Source organism: Amaranthus tricolor, chromosome 6 (assembly GCF_026212465.1).
Source record: "Amaranthus tricolor cultivar Red isolate AtriRed21 chromosome 6, ASM2621246v1, whole genome shotgun sequence".
Lineage (NCBI taxonomy): Eukaryota > Viridiplantae > Streptophyta > Magnoliopsida > Caryophyllales > Amaranthaceae > Amaranthus > Amaranthus tricolor.
Window position 1 is genome coordinate 18,839,669 of NC_080052.1, and position 20,802 is coordinate 18,860,470.

At 31.7% G+C, this 20,802-nt stretch overlaps 5 protein-coding genes across 5 annotated transcripts; 2 read left to right on the forward strand and 3 right to left on the reverse strand.

The window, feature by feature from the left end:
- Positions 1–8,766: 8,766 nt before the first annotated feature.
- On the reverse strand, positions 8,767–9,985 carry LOC130815640 (uncharacterized). Its single transcript, XM_057682130.1, has 2 exons — positions 9,347–9,985; positions 8,767–9,297 (listed from the first exon to the last, which is right to left on the reverse strand). Exons 1-2 carry the CDS (start codon positions 9,983–9,985, stop codon positions 8,767–8,769), a joined length of 1,170 nt encoding a protein of 389 aa, XP_057538113.1.
- A 1,765-nt stretch (positions 9,986–11,750) lies between these two features.
- LOC130815841 (uncharacterized) lies at positions 11,751–13,590 on the forward strand. The gene is made up of 2 exons (XM_057682344.1): positions 11,751–12,184; positions 12,324–13,590. The coding sequence occupies exons 1-2, from the start codon at positions 12,027–12,029 to the stop codon at positions 13,345–13,347; spliced, it is 1,182 nt and encodes a 393-aa protein (XP_057538327.1). The 5' UTR covers positions 11,751–12,026; the 3' UTR covers positions 13,348–13,590.
- A 148-nt stretch (positions 13,591–13,738) lies between these two features.
- On the forward strand, positions 13,739–15,472 carry LOC130815842 (uncharacterized). Its single transcript, XM_057682345.1, has 2 exons — positions 13,739–15,208; positions 15,305–15,472. Exon 1 carries the CDS (start codon positions 13,907–13,909, stop codon positions 14,480–14,482), a length of 576 nt encoding a protein of 191 aa, XP_057538328.1. The 5' UTR covers positions 13,739–13,906; the 3' UTR covers positions 14,483–15,208; positions 15,305–15,472.
- Positions 15,473–16,462: 990 nt separating this feature from the next.
- Positions 16,463–17,831, reverse strand: LOC130815641 (protein FAR1-RELATED SEQUENCE 5-like). Its single transcript, XM_057682131.1, has 3 exons — positions 17,113–17,831; positions 16,980–17,016; positions 16,463–16,600 (listed from the first exon to the last, which is right to left on the reverse strand). Exons 1-3 carry the CDS (start codon positions 17,829–17,831, stop codon positions 16,463–16,465), a joined length of 894 nt encoding a protein of 297 aa, XP_057538114.1.
- A 7-nt stretch (positions 17,832–17,838) lies between these two features.
- On the reverse strand, positions 17,839–20,261 carry LOC130815642 (protein FAR1-RELATED SEQUENCE 5-like). The gene is made up of 2 exons (XM_057682132.1): positions 19,752–20,261; positions 17,839–19,199 (listed from the first exon to the last, which is right to left on the reverse strand). The coding sequence occupies exons 1-2, from the start codon at positions 19,825–19,827 to the stop codon at positions 17,839–17,841; spliced, it is 1,437 nt and encodes a 478-aa protein (XP_057538115.1). The 5' UTR covers positions 19,828–20,261.
- Positions 20,262–20,802: the final 541 nt, after the last annotated feature.

The following is a 20,802-nucleotide window of genomic DNA, read 5'->3' on the forward strand; positions in this document are numbered from 1 at the left end:
TGAATATGTAAATTGATTTTGACAAGAATTATATTACAAGATCTAATATCTCCTTCGTATGGCAATTATGACGATGAAATTGGTTTTAATATATTTTCTTAAATTTAGATATCATTCTAAAGATAAACATAGAAACTTTCATACCTTGATTGATCTTGTAGAGAGCCATTGGAACATGATGAGTAAGGCAAAAATATATTTACCAAGATAAAGGAAATGACTATATCATAAGTTCTAATGAACTTATGCTTCATGTTACGTAAACATGTAAACCTTAATGAATAATAGCATATACTTGATCAATAATAAATATATGTTTTTGTCTTTCATCATATAATGTTATAACTATAAACTGACCAGAGGGTCAAGTCAACGTGTATGTAACAATTTAACACTAGGATCCAACTGAAAGCATGTTTGTCATATACAAATTTCATACATTTAATGTTTGCCGACGTATTATCCATGGACAAGAGAAAATCTTATCAATATGTTAAATTCTCTATATATTTCTATTAATTTGTATTATCCCTAAAAATAGATAATTATAACAATCACGGACGAAGCTACAAGCCAAAATCTCAATTCTTTGTAATTTTAGCTTTGATCCCCTTACTAATACATGATACATGTTTTGAAGAGTGATTGAATATTAGAAAAACTACTATAGCATAATGGTCAGACTAATACATTTAAAGCCTAAAGTCAGGGTTGAGGATCAAATTCTCATTTATACTTGTATCGTTTTGATACTAAAAAAATATAATAATTTTATATTCATTTTTTGTGTTTATAGTTTGAAAATCTTAATTTTAACGGCATTTATTTTTAGACGTACTATGTGAATATATGAAGTCAAAAACATTTATTTTTTTTGAAAAAGGGACAATATTAGAGAAACTTTACGTGTTGAAAATGACTTTTTTGGTATCATTTAATTAAGTTAAACTGTTTCATTAATTTTTAAATCAATAATTTTATTGTCTATTGACTATTCGGCCCACTTAGTTTAAAATCTTGGATTTGCCCATGGCAAAAATAGTTACACTTTATAATATTTATGACATTATTACTAGTAGGCCCGATGTATCTTTAATAACCGTTCTGACATTAATTATTGATAAGTGTAATTATTTGCACTTATTTATACTCCTTAATGATGATAGTTGTTAGTAATTTCGTGCTTATTTTGAAGATTTATGCTACATTACTCATTTTGGTTATTCATGTTGATTTTGAGTGGTTTTGATTGTTTTAAGCATAATTCTTATGGTTTTAATGATGACGGAGTTTACTAAGGAGATTTTAGCTTGGGTGAAGATGTTGTACAAAGAAAATGAGCAAAAGAGTAAAAAAGTGTTTGTATTGCAAAAGTTTTAAGGTGAAATCTGATACATGTTTATTATTTTAGTCATAACTTTTGATAGCAAGATCGTATTAATGCAAGATTTACGGCATTGAAAACCGGACTTTAAGAGCTTTCCAACGATATATTATATGTCTAATTCCGACAATCGAGTAAGAAATGGAAACCGTTTGAAGTTTGCTGAAATTGTCAGCAAACGCCGACTCGGCTTTTTGGTCCTGGATGTGAACACCGACTAGGCTTTTTCTTTTGGATTCCTTACAGCCTTTTTTATCATTTAATTTTTTAATATTTAATTTTATCTTTATTTTTAATTAAGTTCTTAGGGTTTATTTAGTGGTGAATAAGGAACATTTAGAGAAAGCCTCCTTTGGAGAGGAGCACAAGGAGGGAGACTAAAAACCTCTTCTCCTTCTTCCTCCTTCAGCTTCCTCTCCATTTGAACACCATTTTAATTCTGGTATGCTTTTAATTTCTTTTATTTGATTTACTTTCTCATCATTAGTTTAGTCTTTCTTTATCAAATTTGTATTAGTTTAATTGTCATACTTTAATTGTTTTCTTAGAAATTGTCATTTAATAAAAGTAGCATTATTCTTCCTATTTTTGTTTCCTGGATCTTTAATTGTGTGTCTCATAGTTTAATTATTGTTTTTCCTTGCAAATTTCATTATTATCATCTTTTATCAGGCTTAATTTCATTCTAGGGTTTGTGTTTATTGTTTCCACCATTAATAGTGAATAGATTTATTTTCTAGGGTTAGTGTTTGAACCTGTAATTCAAGTATGATTTGATTATTGAATGTGTCAATAAAATTAGGATTAAAGTGATTGTATTGTGCCAATAACCCTAAACTAAATATGCTTTGTTGGACTAGTCAATAGAACTAGCGTGTGAGATTAAGATCAACTTTGATTTAGGGTAAAGTTTTAGTTACATTCTTATTAATTCGTTCAATAAAACTAGCATGTAATAATTGAATTAATAGGGCCCAAATCTATTAGTTAATCAACAGAGCGAGAGTTTGAGATTAACAAGATTATATTTAATTACATAATTGATCCGACATTTCATATACACTAATAAAAGTTTGATCATACAAGAATTTAGGGGATTCCCGACACTCTAGATTTTTTATCATATAGTTTCAATCCATATTTTCATTATGTTTTTAGTTTATTAGTTAAACAACCAATCAAACTATTTTTTTCTCCTTAAGCAATATAATTAGTAGAGATTTGCAAGTTTATTGTCCTAACTTCCTTGTGTTCTACCCGCGACTACACATACACTATGCACTTGCCGTTAAATAAAATTTGCACATCAATTATACAATCGATGATTAACTTATTTTATTTATCACATATATGACCCAAATAAATTATACTAATGTAAAAAATTTTTAGACATTTAATAGGAAACATTTTTGAGCAAAATTGAGATCTCTTAAGGGCCGTCCATTTCAAGGAAGGGCATAAACATAAGAATATGACATCGATGATCTTTCCTTGATAGCTAACGACTAGTTCAGTGAAATCATTATTCTTGCAAATCTTTGTATTAATAACAATAAATCAAAAAAAAAAAAAAAACTAATAAACAAGCTGAGAGCGTTTGTTAAGAAAAATAATAATCTAAGTTAACAGAATTAATTAGAAGACAAAGTAAAAAATAAAAACAATATAATATACTTTGACGTTATATTAGGTAATATAATCAATGCTTATTGAATGCTTATATACCTTTAATTTTAAGATATAATCTAATTTATTATTTAAATTGATTTATATCCTTATTAGCAAACTTTTCAAAGGCGATTGTTAGCAAGATTCTAAATTAAATCATATTTATTATTACCCTACATAATAAGTCTTATTTAGGCTAACAAACAACTTTTTAAGCATACAATCTAATAAAAGACTGTAAAATTCCACATGACATTCTGATTTGTCATATGGAATAATTCTTACTAATATTAACATCAAATTATTCCTTTAATAATATATGAGTAGTACATCATCTTATTCCTTTATTATGACTTTCTCATAGTAATTTTCCATCTTGGAATATTATATTTTTTGAATATTTACTTTAAATTAGTTTTATGTGATATAAAAATTTTGTGTTATATATATGGAGAACTTAAATTTAATTTGGGAGCAAAGTTAGAAAACAATAAAGACAACAATATTAATTCAAAAAAAAAATTATTTTACTTACAAGACAATTTTATCCCTTATTGTAAGGTCATCTACAAACTATTTAAATTTATTACACATATAAAGATGTCATATCAATATATTTTAACTATTATTATTACATCTTTAGTTTATAGTAAATTCATTATAACAAATCTTTAAAAATTATATTTATATAAGTCTTCACACTAAAAATTTCCCTTATATCTTCATACTAAAAATTCACTGCATTACACTAGATTTTATACTTGTAAATCAACGATACATTTCAATTAATGGATTTTTTTAAAAAAAACCTACAATTAATGGATTTATAGCTATGATAGATCACTCTCTTTACTTTTTAATTTGTTTGATGAGAATTGCTCCACTATATAAACTTTTAAATTTGGGACAATAATTTGAACAATGAAGAAGTATAATATGGCAATCTTAGAGCGCAAAAAGTAAAGTACATAGACTTGAATTAGCCACATTTATCGACAGCAGTGAATTTCTTCCATGTAATTCAGTCAAAAAGATCACAAATTCCAAGTTACGGAGAGCAGTCTCACTTACGATTGTTCCCAATTCGACTTTTAAGGCAAAACCTTTTATTTTTAATGAAGATTAAGAAATAACAATGCTGTTTAACGACAGTCGTGAGCTGGGTCTTTGGACTGCTTAAAAATAGTAAAAGTTTTATATAAATTTGATTTATATTATTTTCGTATAAATTAACTTAGTAATATCAAGTATGTTTTAATGATTTAATTTAATTGTATTGTTAAAATAAAAATACTTATTATTTTAATACTTTAAAGATTTTTTATGAAATAAATATTTTTTAATATTGGTCATCATCATCATCATCATTATACCCACTATATCCCGCTCATAGAAAACTATAATCAGGGTCTGAGGAGGGAAGAAACACGGCAGCTCATACCCACAGAGGAGAGTGCGGTCAAAGAGTTTCATGGCTAGAGAAAGGTCTTCAAAGAGAGAGAAACTTGCAACTTACAAATAGAATAAATAAAATACGTACAAATAACTAAAAACAAAGATAAAAGTAAAGAAGAAGGTATAGAGCGATAATTAAAGGCAATGAACAATAACAAACGATGGATAAAAGGGACGGGTTTAATAATCTAAGACGTTGATAAGGCGCCGCCAACTGCCCCTATTCCAAGTCAGGTCCTTGGAGAAGTGAAGTTCATGTATGTTACTTTTAATCTGTTCTTCCCACGTTCTCCTAGGTCTTCCTTTACTTCTCAATGGGGCATCATGTGTCTTTCTCTACACATGCTCAAACTATCTCAATCTGTTCTCCCACATCTTTGCGGAGAGCGGTGCAACCCCTAACTTCTCCCTGAACTCCTGGTTTCTTATCCTATCCATCATAGTATTACCAGTCATCTACCTCAACATACGCATTTCTATTATTTCCATCCTCTGTTAAAAAAACCTTCTTTATGGGCAACATTATGTCCCATACAACAACGCCGGCCTAATTGCAACGTGATAAAATTTACCTTTTAATCTCCTCGGGAACATTTTATCACAAAGCACCCCGGTTGCTGCTCGCCACTTAAGCCAAGCCGCTTGTATACGATTAGTATCGTCTCCATCAATCTCCCCATTACTCTGAATTACCGATTCCAAATACTTGAACTTGGACGTACATGCAACAACTTTTCTCCCAATTATCACCTCTAACTCCCCTATCGATTATGTCCCACTGAAATTGCATCGCAAGTATTCTGTTTTCGTACGGCTTATGCGTAACCCCTTACCCTCCAAAGCTTAAACCAAATTAATAATTTAAACTGATACACCCTAAAATAATTTAAACTAAGTTAATAAAATATTTTCTCCTAAAATTAGTCTATGATCACAAGTCACAATTCACGAAATATTGAGCTGCATACTGATGACTATGGTCCAATTTCCTTATGTTCTTGAAAAAATTTTAAAATTTTTATTTTAGTCAGTTTCTTTTATTTAACTACTATAATTTTAGTTTAGTAGAAATGTCATTATTGTTTTCTTTAATTTATATACTCATATGTACTACATCCTCGTTTCATTATAATTATACTTGCTTGTGACATTCTTTCACACAACATGTCCAAATTAAGTGCGAGTATTTCAGAATGGAAAAAAAATATAACCACACAATTTCAAGAACTGTACTTCCTACTTCCTCGGTATTATATATTTGCTATATTTTCTTATTTAACCGTTTCAAATTACTCATACCTCGGTATTATGGAAAAAAAAAATACCGTTTCAAAAGAATGTAACTATATAAATGTCTATTTTGCCTCTGTTTTTTTCCTTACTCATACCTTATTAACTTTTATACATATCTTTTTAGACGTTATAATAATCTTTTTAATTTAAAAATATCAGTTGTTTGTTCTTGTGCCAGATTCTAATGTAGAAAGTAAAACATAACAAGAATAGTTAGTCTCTTGAGAGATCGTCTCCTTGAGAGACTGTCTCCTCGAGAGACGTATCTCAAGTCCAGGCCATTATAAAATTAATGCCTATTTATGTATTCTTATTGCCTATTTACATTATCTTTAATGCTTACTTACCGTATTTTTAATATCTACTTTTAATATCTTAAATGTTTACTTATAATATTTTAAAAAATATATAATAAAATGTTCTAGATGATTTCTCATAAGAATTTGTCTAGAAAGAAAGTCCGTGTAATCTCATGGAAATAGAAGCACTTAAAGTGACGAGACAGTGAAAGCATATTGGTTTTCTAGTTTTCTTGATATGACTAATTACAGTGTATAGCTTTTTGGGTTGTATTATTGAATCATTAGCATGTTAAGAAAAATCTCCTACATTTGTGTTTCCAACGTTTATTTGTTATTTTATTTTACATTTCTATTTAAGGGTATAGCCAGCAAATCACTTAGTTGAACTTTTTTTTGCCCTCCTTAATATATATATATATATATATATATATATATATATATATATATATATATATATATATATATATATATATATATATATATATATATATATATATATATATATATTTGAAAATTGGGAAATATATATAGAAATCAAAAAAGAGAAAATACACTGTACCCAGATCGCATCTCTCCCGCCGGCATAAAAAACCCCATTAGGAAAAAAGCCATTGGAAGGAGGGGACCATGATACAGGCCACCCAGGAAAACATAGGAGTGGGCTATGCCTGATCCAATACATATCGCAACACTACAGCACCAGAGAAAAAATCTCTATGCTCTAGTATTGCTACACCTTACACACCATAGCTATATCCTTGTCGCCAGATATTCCTATTCCATCTCCTAGTACATTTATCTTATTATGTTTGCCTCAAAATTGAGTCTATATTATATGTCACGTCATTGGGTGACAATCTAGAAAAACCCATCATTTCCTTTGCCCATATTCCTATTCTGATCTTGAGCGAGCAGACAAAGTTGTGAAGATTTGGAGATCCCCTGTCGAATTTTATTTTATTCCTTTCATACCACAGTGACCATATTACGCATCCTAAGATCATGCCCCATAGTTTTTGAAGCTTTCGGTTTTTTACCAGTCCAAACCACTGAATGGTGAAAGTACTACACTGATTATGTAGGGCGCCAGAGATATTCCACCATTCTAGCATTTTCATCCAAGAACACAATGAGAATCTGCATGTAAATAGAGTGTGATTGTTAGATTCTGTTTCTAGGATACAGAATGGGCAAACGGCTTGTTGTGGGTCAATAATCCCCAATCTCAGTAGATAGTCCCCAGTTTTTAGTTTATCCAGATTTGCCATCCATACTGTCATTTGTGCTCTTGGGGGCAAGAAATTCTGCCATACAAGGTTGATGATGGGATTGGGGAGAATAGGAGCATAAGATTCATTCATTTTTTCAACGACGCTCTTTACAGGGTATCCCACATTACTAGAATTTTTCCAGTACACACCATCCACCATTTCTCTATTTGGGCATTTCTGTTCGATATGATGTTTGAGTGTGGAGACTTCGTCATTTTCCCATTCGTACAGGGTTCTGCGCCATTCGAGATTCCACGTCCAAGCTTCCTCGATCCAATAACCCATCTGGCTTATGAAGGAGTTTTTTTGTAGTGATATTGCATATAGTCTTGGGAAGATCCTCTTAAGTATCCCGGTTTCACACCAACTATCATGCCAAAAGCGAACTGAAGTTTCGTTCCCTACTTTTATGATCATGCCCTCTTCAATAATCGATCTAATTTTGGATGTGTTTGCTTCATTACTCAGTAGCTGTGACCACGTACCTTCTTTCACCTTTCTGAACATTTCCGACGAGGCTTTTCCGTTGATTTCGTGTACGGACATGAGGATTTTTTTCCACAGACTATCATCAGACTCGGAGAATCGCCACCATCATTTGAATAATAATATCAAATTTCTGTGCATAATATTTCCTACCCCGAGACCTCCCAATTCTTTTGGAAGTTCAATATTTGCCCATTTGATCGTAGGGCATCCCATTTTTCCACCACTGGATTCATTTGCACCTCCCCAGAAGAACCTTCTTTGTATGTTAACTATTTTCTGAGCGATGGTTTTCGGCATTTTGAACATACTCATGTAATACACGGGTAGGCTATTGAGGACACTTTTGATGAGCCTCAGTCTCCCAGCTCTAGATAGGATTTTTGTTTTCCATGATGTTAATCGATTTTGTATTTTTTCAACCACCGGCTTCCAAGCTGAGCATTTATTCATATGGTCTCCAAGGGGGAAACCCAGATATTTAAACGGGCAGGTTGAGTGGAGGCACCCCGTGTTCTTCGCAGTTTCCTCGGCCCAAATATGATCTGACGAATTCCAAGAAATGAAGCAAGACTTGCTATAGTTTAGGCTCAAACCAGACATCATGGCAAACACGTCGAGGATTCTAAAATAAATCGTTATGCACGTGGAGTTTCTAGGCGCAAAGATAAGTATATCATCAGCAAATTGTAGGTGTTTCAGATTTACCTTTGCCTTTCCTATATGAACTGCCTCGAACAGGTTCCTTTCCTGATGAACTTGAAATTATACCCATCAAACCCCGGGGCCTTGTCAATTCCACATGCCCATACCGCCTGCTTTACTTCCTCTCTGGATGGGGTTTTTTCCTGAAAGAGAGATTGTGCTTCCGTGATTTTCAGATGATTGTCCATAGAAAAATCGAACACTAGGACCTGTTCTTGAGAAAAGCTCTGTGCAAAGAATTTCTGATTTCAATTTTGAGGTTTGAGACTCCCTGTATGCTTCTTCCATTGATGTTTGTCTGGATGATCTCATTTATCTTTCTTTTGAAGAGTGTCGAAGTATGGAAAAATTTTGTATTATGATCTTTCATTTTGAAGCCGTATGATCTAGCTCTTTGTCTCCAAATTCGCTCTCTCCTTATGAGCCATTGATGAAGGAGGCTATTTGCCGCATTCAACTTGGCCATCTCCATGTCATTGAGATCCTTGTCGTCGCTCATTCTATCGAGAGCGTGTATAACTGCTTCGAGCTCGGAGATTTTGTCATCCATGAGGTCAAAATTTTCCTTTTTCCATGTTTTCAGGGGGGCCTTTAGGATTTTCAACTTGTTTTGTAAGGATTCATTCGGGATGTTTCGCCATTCATGGATGAGGAAATGTTTAAAATTAGGATTCAGGAACCAAGCGTCATAGCATCTAAAGGGTTTAGGACCCCAGTTATTTTTGGCTTCTAGCTGTCAGGAGTAGGGGGTTGTGATCAGAGGAACTTCTTTTCAGCCCGACCATATTCAAATTGGGGAATTTCCTAAGCCATGTATTACAGCACATTCCTCTATCAATCCTACTTCTCGATTCATTTCTCCTCCATATGAATTTTATGCCATGTAAGGGTATGTCAATCAAACCCAGATCTGTTATCCATTCCGAGAATTCTCTTCTGCTTCTGTCGCATCGAAACGTTCCGATTCTTTCCCCCGGGTGTAATATGACATTAAAATCTCCCATCAGGAGTATTGGTTTGTTGATAGCCAATACTCTATGCTTGATCTCCTCAAATAATTCTAGTCTTCCCGCTCTATCATTATACCCATAGACCACGCCCACAAAGCACTCAAAATTGTGACTTGTGATACTCCCTTCTAATAGGATCCATCTACTCCCCGAATGTTTATGAGCTACATTGAAAGTTTTTTTGTCCCTTGTTGCAATCAGTCCACCTCCATTCATTTCATTTGCAAAGACTTCACATATTTCATACTCATTATTACCCCACATTCTCTTCATCCTACTTTTTATTGTTTTTTTGTTTTTTGTTTCCACTAGTCCCATAAAAGTGACTTTGTTCTTTTCCACTAGTTTCCTAATGGATATGTTCTTTTCGCCTTTCCCAAGGCCACGAATATTCCAACAAAGGCAGTTCATCTATTTAATATTGTACAAACACCCCATGTCCCATATTCCATTTGTCATTCCGGTTTTCCATCCATAAACAGTAGTCTCTTGGATTTTCTAAGACCACTAAGGACTACTTTTTCATCTATTGCTGAAATACCTAGGATTTTTGCTGTATTCTATGTATTTTGGGCTTCCTTACAGCTCTGTGTTGATGACGGAGAAGTTAAAAGATAGTCACACTGTTGTTTGTTCCTTTTTCTTGGTCTACCTCTTGGATTTTTCCTCTGGCAGCTCAAATTAGAGGCTATCTGGGTTGGTTGCACTACCTCTAGCACTACCTCTTCGACAAGAAGGGGATAGGATTTGGGCTCACTATCATACAAAGCCATAATCCATCCTGAGGTTTCATTCACAATAACAGGATCATACCACACACAATCATCAAATACTACAGGTCTATTGAGCATATCAGACAGTAAGGGTTCGAGATCCTCCATGCTATCTGATTTATAACTGTTCTTATCATATTCCTCAACCCCCACAGCCCCAGAATCGCTCTTCATATCCTTATGTTCATGTATATCATCAACATCCACAACACCCAGAAGGGCTTCATCTGCATCCAAGGTCTCTTGCATTCTGTTTTGCTGACCATTCTGCATCCTGTTCTGTTCCATGTTCATAAGTCCATTGCATTCCAGCAGTTTGTTTAACATTTCATTGAGCATATCCGTCATTAAGGGTTGTAGATCATTCATGCTATCAGATTTTTTTATTTTAGTGAAATTAAGAGTGTAGAGTTCTTCTTACTCTTCTCATTTTCAACCCCTTCTCAATGTATCCTTCACACTCACACACACACACACACCCACACACAGATATATATATATATATATATATATATATATATATATATATATATAAATATAAATATATATATATATATATATATATATATATATATATATATATATATATATATATATATATATATATATATATATATATATAGAATCAAATAAGAAGGATTTTAAAATAAGAAGAGTGAAAAGAATTTTTTTTTGATTTTGTTTGATTACTATATATACAAAAAAGGATACTATGTTATAAATTAAGAACATTTTAAAAATTATTTCATAGTTACCTTTCTGTGTAACATAGTTACTTTTACAATTATGACTTTTTGGCTCAATTGTTACCATATATTTTTTTATTTTAGTGAAATCAAGAGTATAGAGTTCTTTTTACCCTTCTCATTTTCAACCTCTTATCAATGGATCCTTCTCATATATATATATATATATATATATATATATATATATATATATATATATATATATATATATATATATATATATATATATATATATATATAGATTTTGGATCAAATGAGAAGGGGTATGAAAATGAGAAGGGTGAGAAGTAATCTAAACCATTCATTTTTTTGATCAACGGACAGATTTAATTAGCATTTTTTCATAGTTGCACGCGGTTCAATTTGGATTTTTCATGTAATTTGAACCGGTTTTTTATTGATTAACCGGTTCAATATATAAAGAATTTTTTTTTTCTCTCTCCTACTTTACTTTCTCGACATTTTCTTTGCGTTCCATCCTCAAGAATTTTCTTCTTCCTCCCGTTCATTTTTCTTGGATTTTATTTGTTCTTCAATCGTTTGAATCTCAACCGTTCCATCCTGCTTTACTTTCGTTTGAATCTCGACATTTTCATTGTTATTCAATCGTTCTTGGATTTTATTTCAGGTATTTCAGTTCTTGATTTAAGGGTTTATTTTCTTCGATTTTTGGTGTTTATTTGAATATTACTCTGGTATTTGATATTTAGGGTTAATTTCTGTTGATATTATTTGATATTACTCTGCTTTACTTCGATTTTCATCTTGTTCTGCGACTTTTCATTTTCATTCGATTTTTAGGGTTAATTTCTTCATCTTGTTCTGCGACTTTACTTCGATGTTTTGATTTTTTTAGTCTCGACATTTTGATATTATTTTTGGTTTAATTCTGGTATTTTAAATCTTCGATTATCACTTTTTTTTTTAGTTGTCATGGCAAAAACAAGAGGTTCGTCAACTTCGAAGTCAGGTCATCAACGAGGTCGCAGTATTCCAGTTGATATTCCCTCCACTTCTAATTTACATTTGAATTCCAACACAAGAAAGAGAAGAGCTGAGGAAACTGACAATGTACAACAAAGGTCTGTAAGGTATGTTGAATTCCAAAATTGTAATTCCAACAAAGTATTCCAGGTCATCAACATTGTAATTATTCATAGTCATAGTATCCTTTATTGATAACATAGTATCTTTTTCTAAGAACATTGTATATTTTTTTTGTTGTTGCAGGTTGAGATCTACATTCCAGACAAAAAGTAGACCTTCTCAATTGATCAAATTGATGAAGGGATTCACTGAGAAACAAAAAATCTCAGTGAGAGAGATTGGTTTTGGTGGCCTTCTTGATTTAAAGTTATGTAGAAATCCATCTGCAATGCTTGGTTGGCTTGTAGATTGTTTTGATCCCGGTAGTTGTATGTTTTCAATAGACTCTTTCAAGTGCTTTCCCATTTCTGAATATGATGTATATGATGTTTTTTGTCTACCTCTGAACCCAAACAATGATGTAGATATAGTTTCAAGGTGTGCGAACAAGTATAATCCTGATTTTCCCTTGAAACAAGAATTTAGATCCTTTTTTGGTTATGAAGATACAAATGCAGCAATTCCTTTAGAATTGCTTGAACGAATGATCCCTAGGATGATTGATGGTGGGGATGAGTTCAAGCAACTTTTTGTGTTGCATGCTATTTCTTCTTTCTTAGCCCCAACCCAAAACAGAACAATAGACCTTAAGATTGTAAAGTCCATAATAGATTCGAATAAGATTAGTTCTTTTAATTGGTGTAAGTATGTGCTTGATCAGTTTTGTGACTCTGTTGTTAGATATCGTAAAGGAAAGGTGCAATTTTTTTCTGGATGCATTGTTTTGTTGGAAATAATTTATTTTCATCGTTTGAAATTCAAGAATATCTCTTTGCCATCCTCTTTACCCCTTATCTCTCATTGGACTGATAAGGATGTGTCAAAAAGAATTAAGGAGGAAACATCTGCTAATCATTTTGGCAGTGGTTTAATTTTGAGTACATATCCCGTGAGTCAGACGATGGTTTTTGAGTATGGTCAAGCTGTTGGGTTAAAGGTGAACAACGTTGATATTGGTCAACCAAGTGTAAATGCAGAACCCTTCAGAGATCAAACAGTGCAAGACGAAGATAAAATTGAGTTTCACTTGCCGTTAAATGCAATGCGTAATTCTGAAATACGCCAAGTAGCTGAGGATGTAAGTATGATCTTACTTATTTATGTATAACAAACATTTTAATGATAACACAGTAGCATTCTCCTGTATCTTTAAGTATGATCAAACACAGTAGCATTTTAATCACAAACATTTTAAGTATGATAACAAAGTAGCATTCTCCTGTATCTTTAAGTATGATCAAACACAGTAGCATTTTAATGATAACATTTTAATGATATGCACAGTAGCATTTTAAGTATGTAAGTGTAAGTATGATCAAACAGTAGCATTCTCCTGTATAACAAACATTTTTCAAATTTTCAAAATAGAACACAGTAGCTATACATTGTCATAGTAACTTTTAATCACAACATAGTATCTTTTTCTAAGAACATAGTAGCATTCACCTTGGCAACAAATATTTTTCAAAATTTCAAAACAGAACACAGTAGCTATACACAGTCATAGTAACTTTTAATGATAACATAGTATCTTTTTCTAAGAACATAGTAGCATTCACTTTTGGAAAATAATCATAACATAGTATTTTAAGAACATAGTTACTTTTAATTTGAACAACATTTAACTTTATCTTTACTTATTTTTGTAGGAAATATGTGAGTTGCTGATGCTGATGAGGAGAGACACTCAAGTTGTCTCCGAGTTTTACATGCAGAAAATTAAGTTGTTTTTAGAACAAAAACGTTCATTTTCTTCTCCTCCTGTCCCTTTTCCTGATGTTCCTTCTACCTCATCCACACCTTTTTCTGAAACCCAAAGTTTTTTCATGAATCCTACCGTGCTCAATACAATCGATGAGATAGTTGACACGGTTAAATGGGTTACCTCTATTCCCAGGATGGTGAATGAGGTTTTTGTTGCTGATGAGGGTGATGTAGATGTAGATGTAGTGGATGAGGTTGAATTGGATCAAGTTGTAAATAATGTTGTAAATAATGTTGCTGATGAGGGTGATGATGATGTTGTAAATAATATCACTGTTTTTGAAAGCCATGGTTATGAGAATGTATTGATACATGGCAGGGCTAAGTGTTCCATTCCTTTCAGAGGTGTGAATGATAAATTTACATATGTTTCACATTTGCTGAAGTCAAACAAAAAATATATGAGACAACTTGGTTCGTTACTTCAAGAAACAGTTGACTATTGTTTTGTTTCTGATCAATGTTTTGACAATAGGTGAGTCTTTTTTTTTGGTTTTTCTTTTTATGTGATTTTTGTTTTTTATTATACTTATTTAATTCCTTTTTATTTGACAGTGAATTGCTCATTAATTATGAGGACAATTTGAGGATTCAAAGGGAAGAGTTTTATACTCTTGGGGATCCCTCAAAGTGTACTCATGTTTCTGTTGTGGATTGTTGGTGTTTATTGCTCAATGAAAATGAAAAGAACAAGCAATCTTCAAAAAAGTTCTTCTTTAGTGCTAGTTCTAGTGTACGTTTTTTGTCATTTTTATTCTAAATTACTTTTATTTTATTTTGAATTATTTTTAGTTATTTCATTGTTTTTTTTTTACAGCTTGCTTTGTTGGATTTTAATAATAATGGTGGTTCTGAACAAATTGATTTAATTTGTGATTCTTGGGTCAAATGGGTGGATTTCAACCAAGTTGATTTGACTAAGTTTGATCTGGTAAGATATTTTTTTAATGATTGATTGGCTTATATAGTCACTATTTTAGTTGTTATAGCTACTAATAGGTAGTTAGTACTTGTGCAGTCACTTTTTTTTAGATATATTTATTGATTCAGTGATATATAATATACAGATTGTTGTCCCGATATTGAAAGGCAGTCAGTACTTCTTACTTCTTCTGAATATGAAGTTAAGAATGGTTCAATGGATAGACAATGTGAACCATACTGCTGTTTCAGAAGAAGAAATTAGAAAGCTCGGTGACACTATGGTATGTGTAGCATTTTATTATCCTGAAAAACCTTTTGCCTATGTTGCTAAGATTATGAAATATTTATTAATAAATATTTAAATGAAACTTTTGTAGAAAGATTTGTTGTCAACAATTTTTGATGATAAGATGCAAGCTACTCATGTTATTCCATTATGGAAAATGGAACGAGTTCCCACCGATTGGAAAATGACTGCTAGGACAAACATTGAAAGTGATGTATTTATGATGATGAGCATGCTGTTTTTCGAGGGAACAGTTGATTTCCAGTGTCCAATATTGAATGCAGTTACGATTTTTCTTCTTAATATTATTTTTAAATGTATTTTTTTTGAATGACATTCTAATTAAAAGATTCAAACTAAATGTATTTTCTTTTTATGTAGGCTCCATTGAGACATGTGGCAAGAGTTAAGATTGCCGGATCTTTATTGTTATCTGATTTGAACAAACAAAGATCCAAAGTTTTAGAAGAGCTGTCCAATTTTAAAGATAAAAGACGCTCCATTGCCAAACAAGTTTCTATCAGAAGATTAAAGATTCGTTAATGTGAAGTACAAGATGAAGTTGTGAATTTTTAAGTTGTACAAACATTTGATGGAACATAGTAGATAATCAGGCACTTAGGCTTAGGCTTTAGGTTGTACAAGATGAAGTACAAGGCTGATATTTTTGCAACAAAGTTTTTTCAAAATTACAAAACAGAAGACAGTAGCTATACATTGTCATAGTAACTTTTAATCACAACATAGTATCTTTTCTTAAGAACATAGTATCATTCACTTTTGCAACAAAAGTTTTTTCAAAATTACAAAGGAGTTGTAATTACAAAGTGGTATGCTATGTTGTTGGTGCTAACCGCCCCCCTGTATGGTAAACTAAGGAGTTTTCTTGGTTAGACTCAATTCATAAGAGGAACAAGAGAGAGCATGTAGTATGACCGGAATTCTATTTGATAAAGAAGCATTCGTTATCAAACCGTTGGATGCAAAGATGTCATATAAAAAAAATAGATGAACCACAATGCCTATTTGGTAACTCAGCATGTCAAGTATGATTGGCTCCCGTTATGGTGCTCCAAATGTAAACAATTTGGGCACATGAATTGGAGTGTCGGGTTGGCATCAAGCAAACCAATCACCGGCCTAATCTGTTGGTAAATGAGGATGGTTTCAGGCCGGTAAAGTCGAAGTGGGTGAGAAAAAATAAAGGTTTATCAATTGACCAGAAAACCGCCATGTTTAATGGGCAAATTTAGCAGCATGTAGGAATCCTAAAATTGCAGTAACAGCTGATGTTCCTAAACCTTTGTGCATCCACTAGTAAGGAGGATGCTATGAATCCAGCAGAACATCCGTGTGCATAACCAGTCAAATGTACAGAAGACAGTAGCTATACATTGTCATAGTAACTTTTAATCACAACATAGTATCTTTTCTTAAGAACATAGTATCATTCACTTTTGCAACAAAAGTTTTTTCAAAATTACAAAACAGAAGACAGTAGCTATACATTGTCATAGTAACTTTTAATAACAACATAGTATCTTTTCCTAAGAACATAGTAGCATTCATTTTTGCAACAAAAGATTTTTCAAAATTACAAAACAAAAGACAGTAGCTATCCATAGTCATCTTAATATAATCTCTTTATCTATCTGTTCTTCAGCATCAATTTTCCTGCATAACAAAAATTTTGCACTTTCATTTACATAATCAAACTATTTAATAAGCATACAATATAATATAAGCAAATTATATATATTTTATACCTTAAGTGGGGTATCTTTTGTTGATGGGCAATTTCGACTATCATGATAATCAAATTTACCACAAGTTTTGCACTTTCTTTTGGGCTTCTTGCTTTGCTCAATAGTTTGTTCCTTTTCCCCAATTATTCTTTGCCTTTTTCCTTTGTTCTTTGATTGGATTGGGTTTTGTATTTCCATTGTCGAAGATGAACTTGTGCCTACTAACAATTCGATTTGTTGCTCTTTAGTAATGTCCACCCTCACATCATCACTTTCCTCCAATTTTCTACTAATATCTTTTAGGTTTTGTAAAAGTGATTGTAAATCACTCTCACTCCGTTGAGCTAAACCTACACAATTGAATATTTCACACCAAACTTCCCCCAACAACTTCCCCACGTTGTTACACTTTTTGCTCTCTTCAATCAGATTCCCATGCAAATCAAAAATAGGCTTCTTTAATGCTAGCTTCGTCCAACGATCTAAAACATATTGCTTTGGTATTTGTGTTATTTGTCTTGCACTCATAACACAAATCGCATGGGAACATAATATTCCTATCCGTTTAAATAACTTGCAATCACAATCTACCTTCAACTCGTCAATCGAACTTCCCAGTATAAAATTCACCTTGTACATCTTACTTACCGTTGAGTCCAAAACAGTTATACTTTCCACACTTTCATTCTTTTCAATACTTTGAATATAAGTTTTGAAACAAGACTTATAAACTTCATTTTGAAAAAGAAAAAAAATTTTTCTAGTATAGACTTCACCGGCATGTTTTTCAATCGGCAATGGTGTTTTATATTGTGGGTTTGTGTGAAGTGATTCAGCATTGAGCTTATCTTGTTTGTACCTCTGTGCATCCATTGCACTTTCATAACTCATAAAATTCAACAAGTGTCATGTGAGGGTTTGAAAAGTGGTTGAAGAAACTATTAACACTTTCCGATCGGGATGTAGTTCTCAAAATCCCCCCCAATGGGATATCCCTAAAATATGCGGGTATCCATTGATCTCGTATACTAAATATACTAGTAAACCATTTATCTGTTTGAAGATTGTATTTGGTCATAATTCCCTCCCATTTTTCTTCAAATTCATCTTCTTCTTGATCAATATTCCACACACACCCATTTAATTCTTTCAAAAAATCTTCATTTTTGTTCAATTCCGGTCCAACTTTATCAGTCACTTTACTCATGATGTGCCACATGCAAAGTTTGTGTATTGTGTGTGGAAATACATTTTTAATCGCAATTTTCATTGCAGGGTCTTGATCAGTTATCAAATATGTTGGCATACACTCCCCCATACAATGTAAAAAAGTTCTAAATAACCACTCAAAAGATTCACTATCTTCCTTAGCTAATAAACCTATACCAAATGTAATACAAGACTTATGATGATCTACTCCGGTAAAAGGGGCTAAAACCATGCTATACTTATTGGTGTTATAAGTACAATCAAAAGTAACCATTTCTCCAAATAAACAATAATTCTTTCTACTTATCGCATCGGCCCAAAATAAACGTGATATGTGGTCCTCCTCATCTAAAGCATAATCAAAATAAAACCCCGTGTAAATATCTCTTTTTCTGATAAAATTCTCGATCAACATCTTCCCATCATCTCCTTTGATATATGCTTTCAAATCCCTATGGAAATTCTTAAAATCTTGCATTGTCACTCCCACATTCTCATAACTCCCGACATTTTCCTTAAACAATCTAAAGGATTTGACCGGTCCTATATTAACCCGTGCATTCTTAGATATGAAATTTTTGTGCAACAAAGTCATTTTCCTATTACCCAATAAAAATTGACGCGATGTAGGGCTAACTAGACAATGATTGTGCGCCTCTTCGAATTTTAAAACATGGTATGTTCTCTTCGCTATGTCATATTTCAAAATCAATCTAGCTTTACAACCAATTCTTTTGGTTGATCTCTTATAACGTGCAACAACATCTGCACTTTTCTTAGGGTTAGGTTTTATGATACCCTCCCTACTACAAACAAAATATTTTAAAAAAACAATACCCTTTTTTTTGTAGGTAGTAGATGAACGTATATCAAAACCGCAAATTTCAGCATATTTACCATAAAAATCTAAGGCTTTCTCTAAGTTTTCAAAAGCCATACCAACAAATGGCTTTTTATCAAACTCACAATGAGGAATCCACAGGGTTGAACCATTTGGGGTAACTTGTGTAATAGTTCTTGGAGTTTGAGTCCCTGTATAACAATCCAAAGTTTTTCCAAAATTAAAAAAGAAGGCAGTAGCTATACATCGTCATAGTAACTTTTAATCACAACATAGTATCTTTTTTTAAGAACATAGTAGCATTCACCTTGGCAACAAATATTTTTCAAAATTTCAAAACAGAACACAGTAGCTATACACAGTCATAGTAACTTTTAATGATAACATAGTATCTTTTTCTAAGAACATAGTAGCATTCACCTTGGCAACAAAGATTTTCAAAACTTTCAAAAGAGAAGACAGTAGCTATACATTGTCATAGTAACTTTTAATCACAACATAGTATCTTTTTCTAAGAACACAGTAGCATTCACCTTGGCAACAAATATTTTTCAAAATTTCAAAACAGAACACAGTAGCTATACACAGTCATAGTAACTTTTAATCACAACATAGTATCTTTTTCTAAGAACATAGTAGCATTCACCTTGGCAACAAAGATTTTCAATATTACAAAAAAACGAAATCAAAATATGCACAATCATAACTTAGTATTTTTTTTTTGAAGAACATAATAACATTACCTTCTGACAATTCTTTTTCATTGTTGGAAGTTTTTGGTGAATCTTCCACATTTAGCACTTTTTGTAAATCTTCCATAGTATCTCAATCTGAGTCTGTTAATCAAAATCAACAAGAAGATTCACATCAAGATCTGAGTCTGTAAATCAAAATCAACAAAGAAAAACGAAAATGAAAATCTGACTCTCAGTTTTGAAGATACTAAATCGAAAACGAAAATGAAAAACTAAGAAATCAATCAAAACAAATCTGAATTTGTAAAAGGTACACATAAGAAAACGAAAACAAGTAAAGATTTTTGACAGACTAAGTAATCAAGAGAAGAGGAAATTTTCGCAGAAGAAAACGAAAACTAAAAAATGAATCAAAACAAATCGAAAAATAAAAACTATAAAATGGTAAATTTCTAATTTGCATACCTTAATTCAATAGAAGAGGAAGATTTCGCAGAAGAAATCAAAGGTTTTTCGAAGGTTTTTCGAAGGTTTTGAAGGTTTTTCGAAGAGTATAGCTTGGAAGAGAGAAGGCGCTTGTGTTCTTCCGGCTTTTTTTTTTTGCCCTATTTTTTCCGGCTTGATATCTAGACCATTAGATCTTTGAGAAATCGACGGCTCAAAATCCTTCTCACCCTTCTCATTTTCATACCCCTTCTCATTGGATCCCTCCCCTATATATATATATATATATATATATATATATATATATATATATATATATGTATACATATATATATATATATATATATATATATATATATATATATACATATATATATATATATATATATATATATATATATATATATATATATATATATGTATATATGTATGTATATATATATATGTATGTATATATATATATGTATGTATATATATATATGTATGTATATATATATATATATATATATATATATATATGTATATATATATATATATATATATATGTATATATATATATATATATATATATGTATATATATATATATATATATATATATATATATATATATATATATATATATATATATATATATATATATATATATATATATAT

Coding starts and splice junctions, on each gene's coding strand:
- LOC130815640 (XM_057682130.1), bottom strand. CDS start 9,985: ATGAACTGCCTTTGTTGGAATATTCGTGGCCTTGGGAAAGGCGAAAAG. Junction 9,298..9,346: donor AATTCCCCAATTTGAATATG/GTCGGGCTGAAA, acceptor TACTCCTGACAG/CTAGAAGCCAAAAATAACTG.
- LOC130815841 (XM_057682344.1), top strand. CDS start 12,027: ATGGCAAAAACAAGAGGTTCGTCAACTTCGAAGTCAGGTCATCAACGA. Junction 12,185..12,323: donor GTACAACAAAGGTCTGTAAG/GTATGTTGAATT, acceptor TTGTTGTTGCAG/GTTGAGATCTACATTCCAGA.
- LOC130815842 (XM_057682345.1), top strand. CDS start 13,907: ATGCTGATGAGGAGAGACACTCAAGTTGTCTCCGAGTTTTACATGCAG.
- LOC130815641 (XM_057682131.1), bottom strand. CDS start 17,831: ATGGATGCACAGAGGTACAAACAAGATAAGCTCAATGCTGAATCACTT. Junction 17,017..17,112: donor TCAAAGAACAAAGGAAAAAG/GCAAAGAATAAT, acceptor TTATCATGATAG/TCGAAATTGCCCATCAACAA. Junction 16,601..16,979: donor CAAAAGATACCCCACTTAAG/GTATAAAATATA, acceptor GACAATGTATAG/CTACTGTCTTCTGTACATTT.
- LOC130815642 (XM_057682132.1), bottom strand. CDS start 19,827: ATGGAAGATTTACAAAAAGTGCTAAATGTGGAAGATTCACCAAAAACT. Junction 19,200..19,751: donor TGAAAAAGAATTGTCAGAAG/GTAATGTTATTA, acceptor ATTGTTATACAG/GGACTCAAACTCCAAGAACT.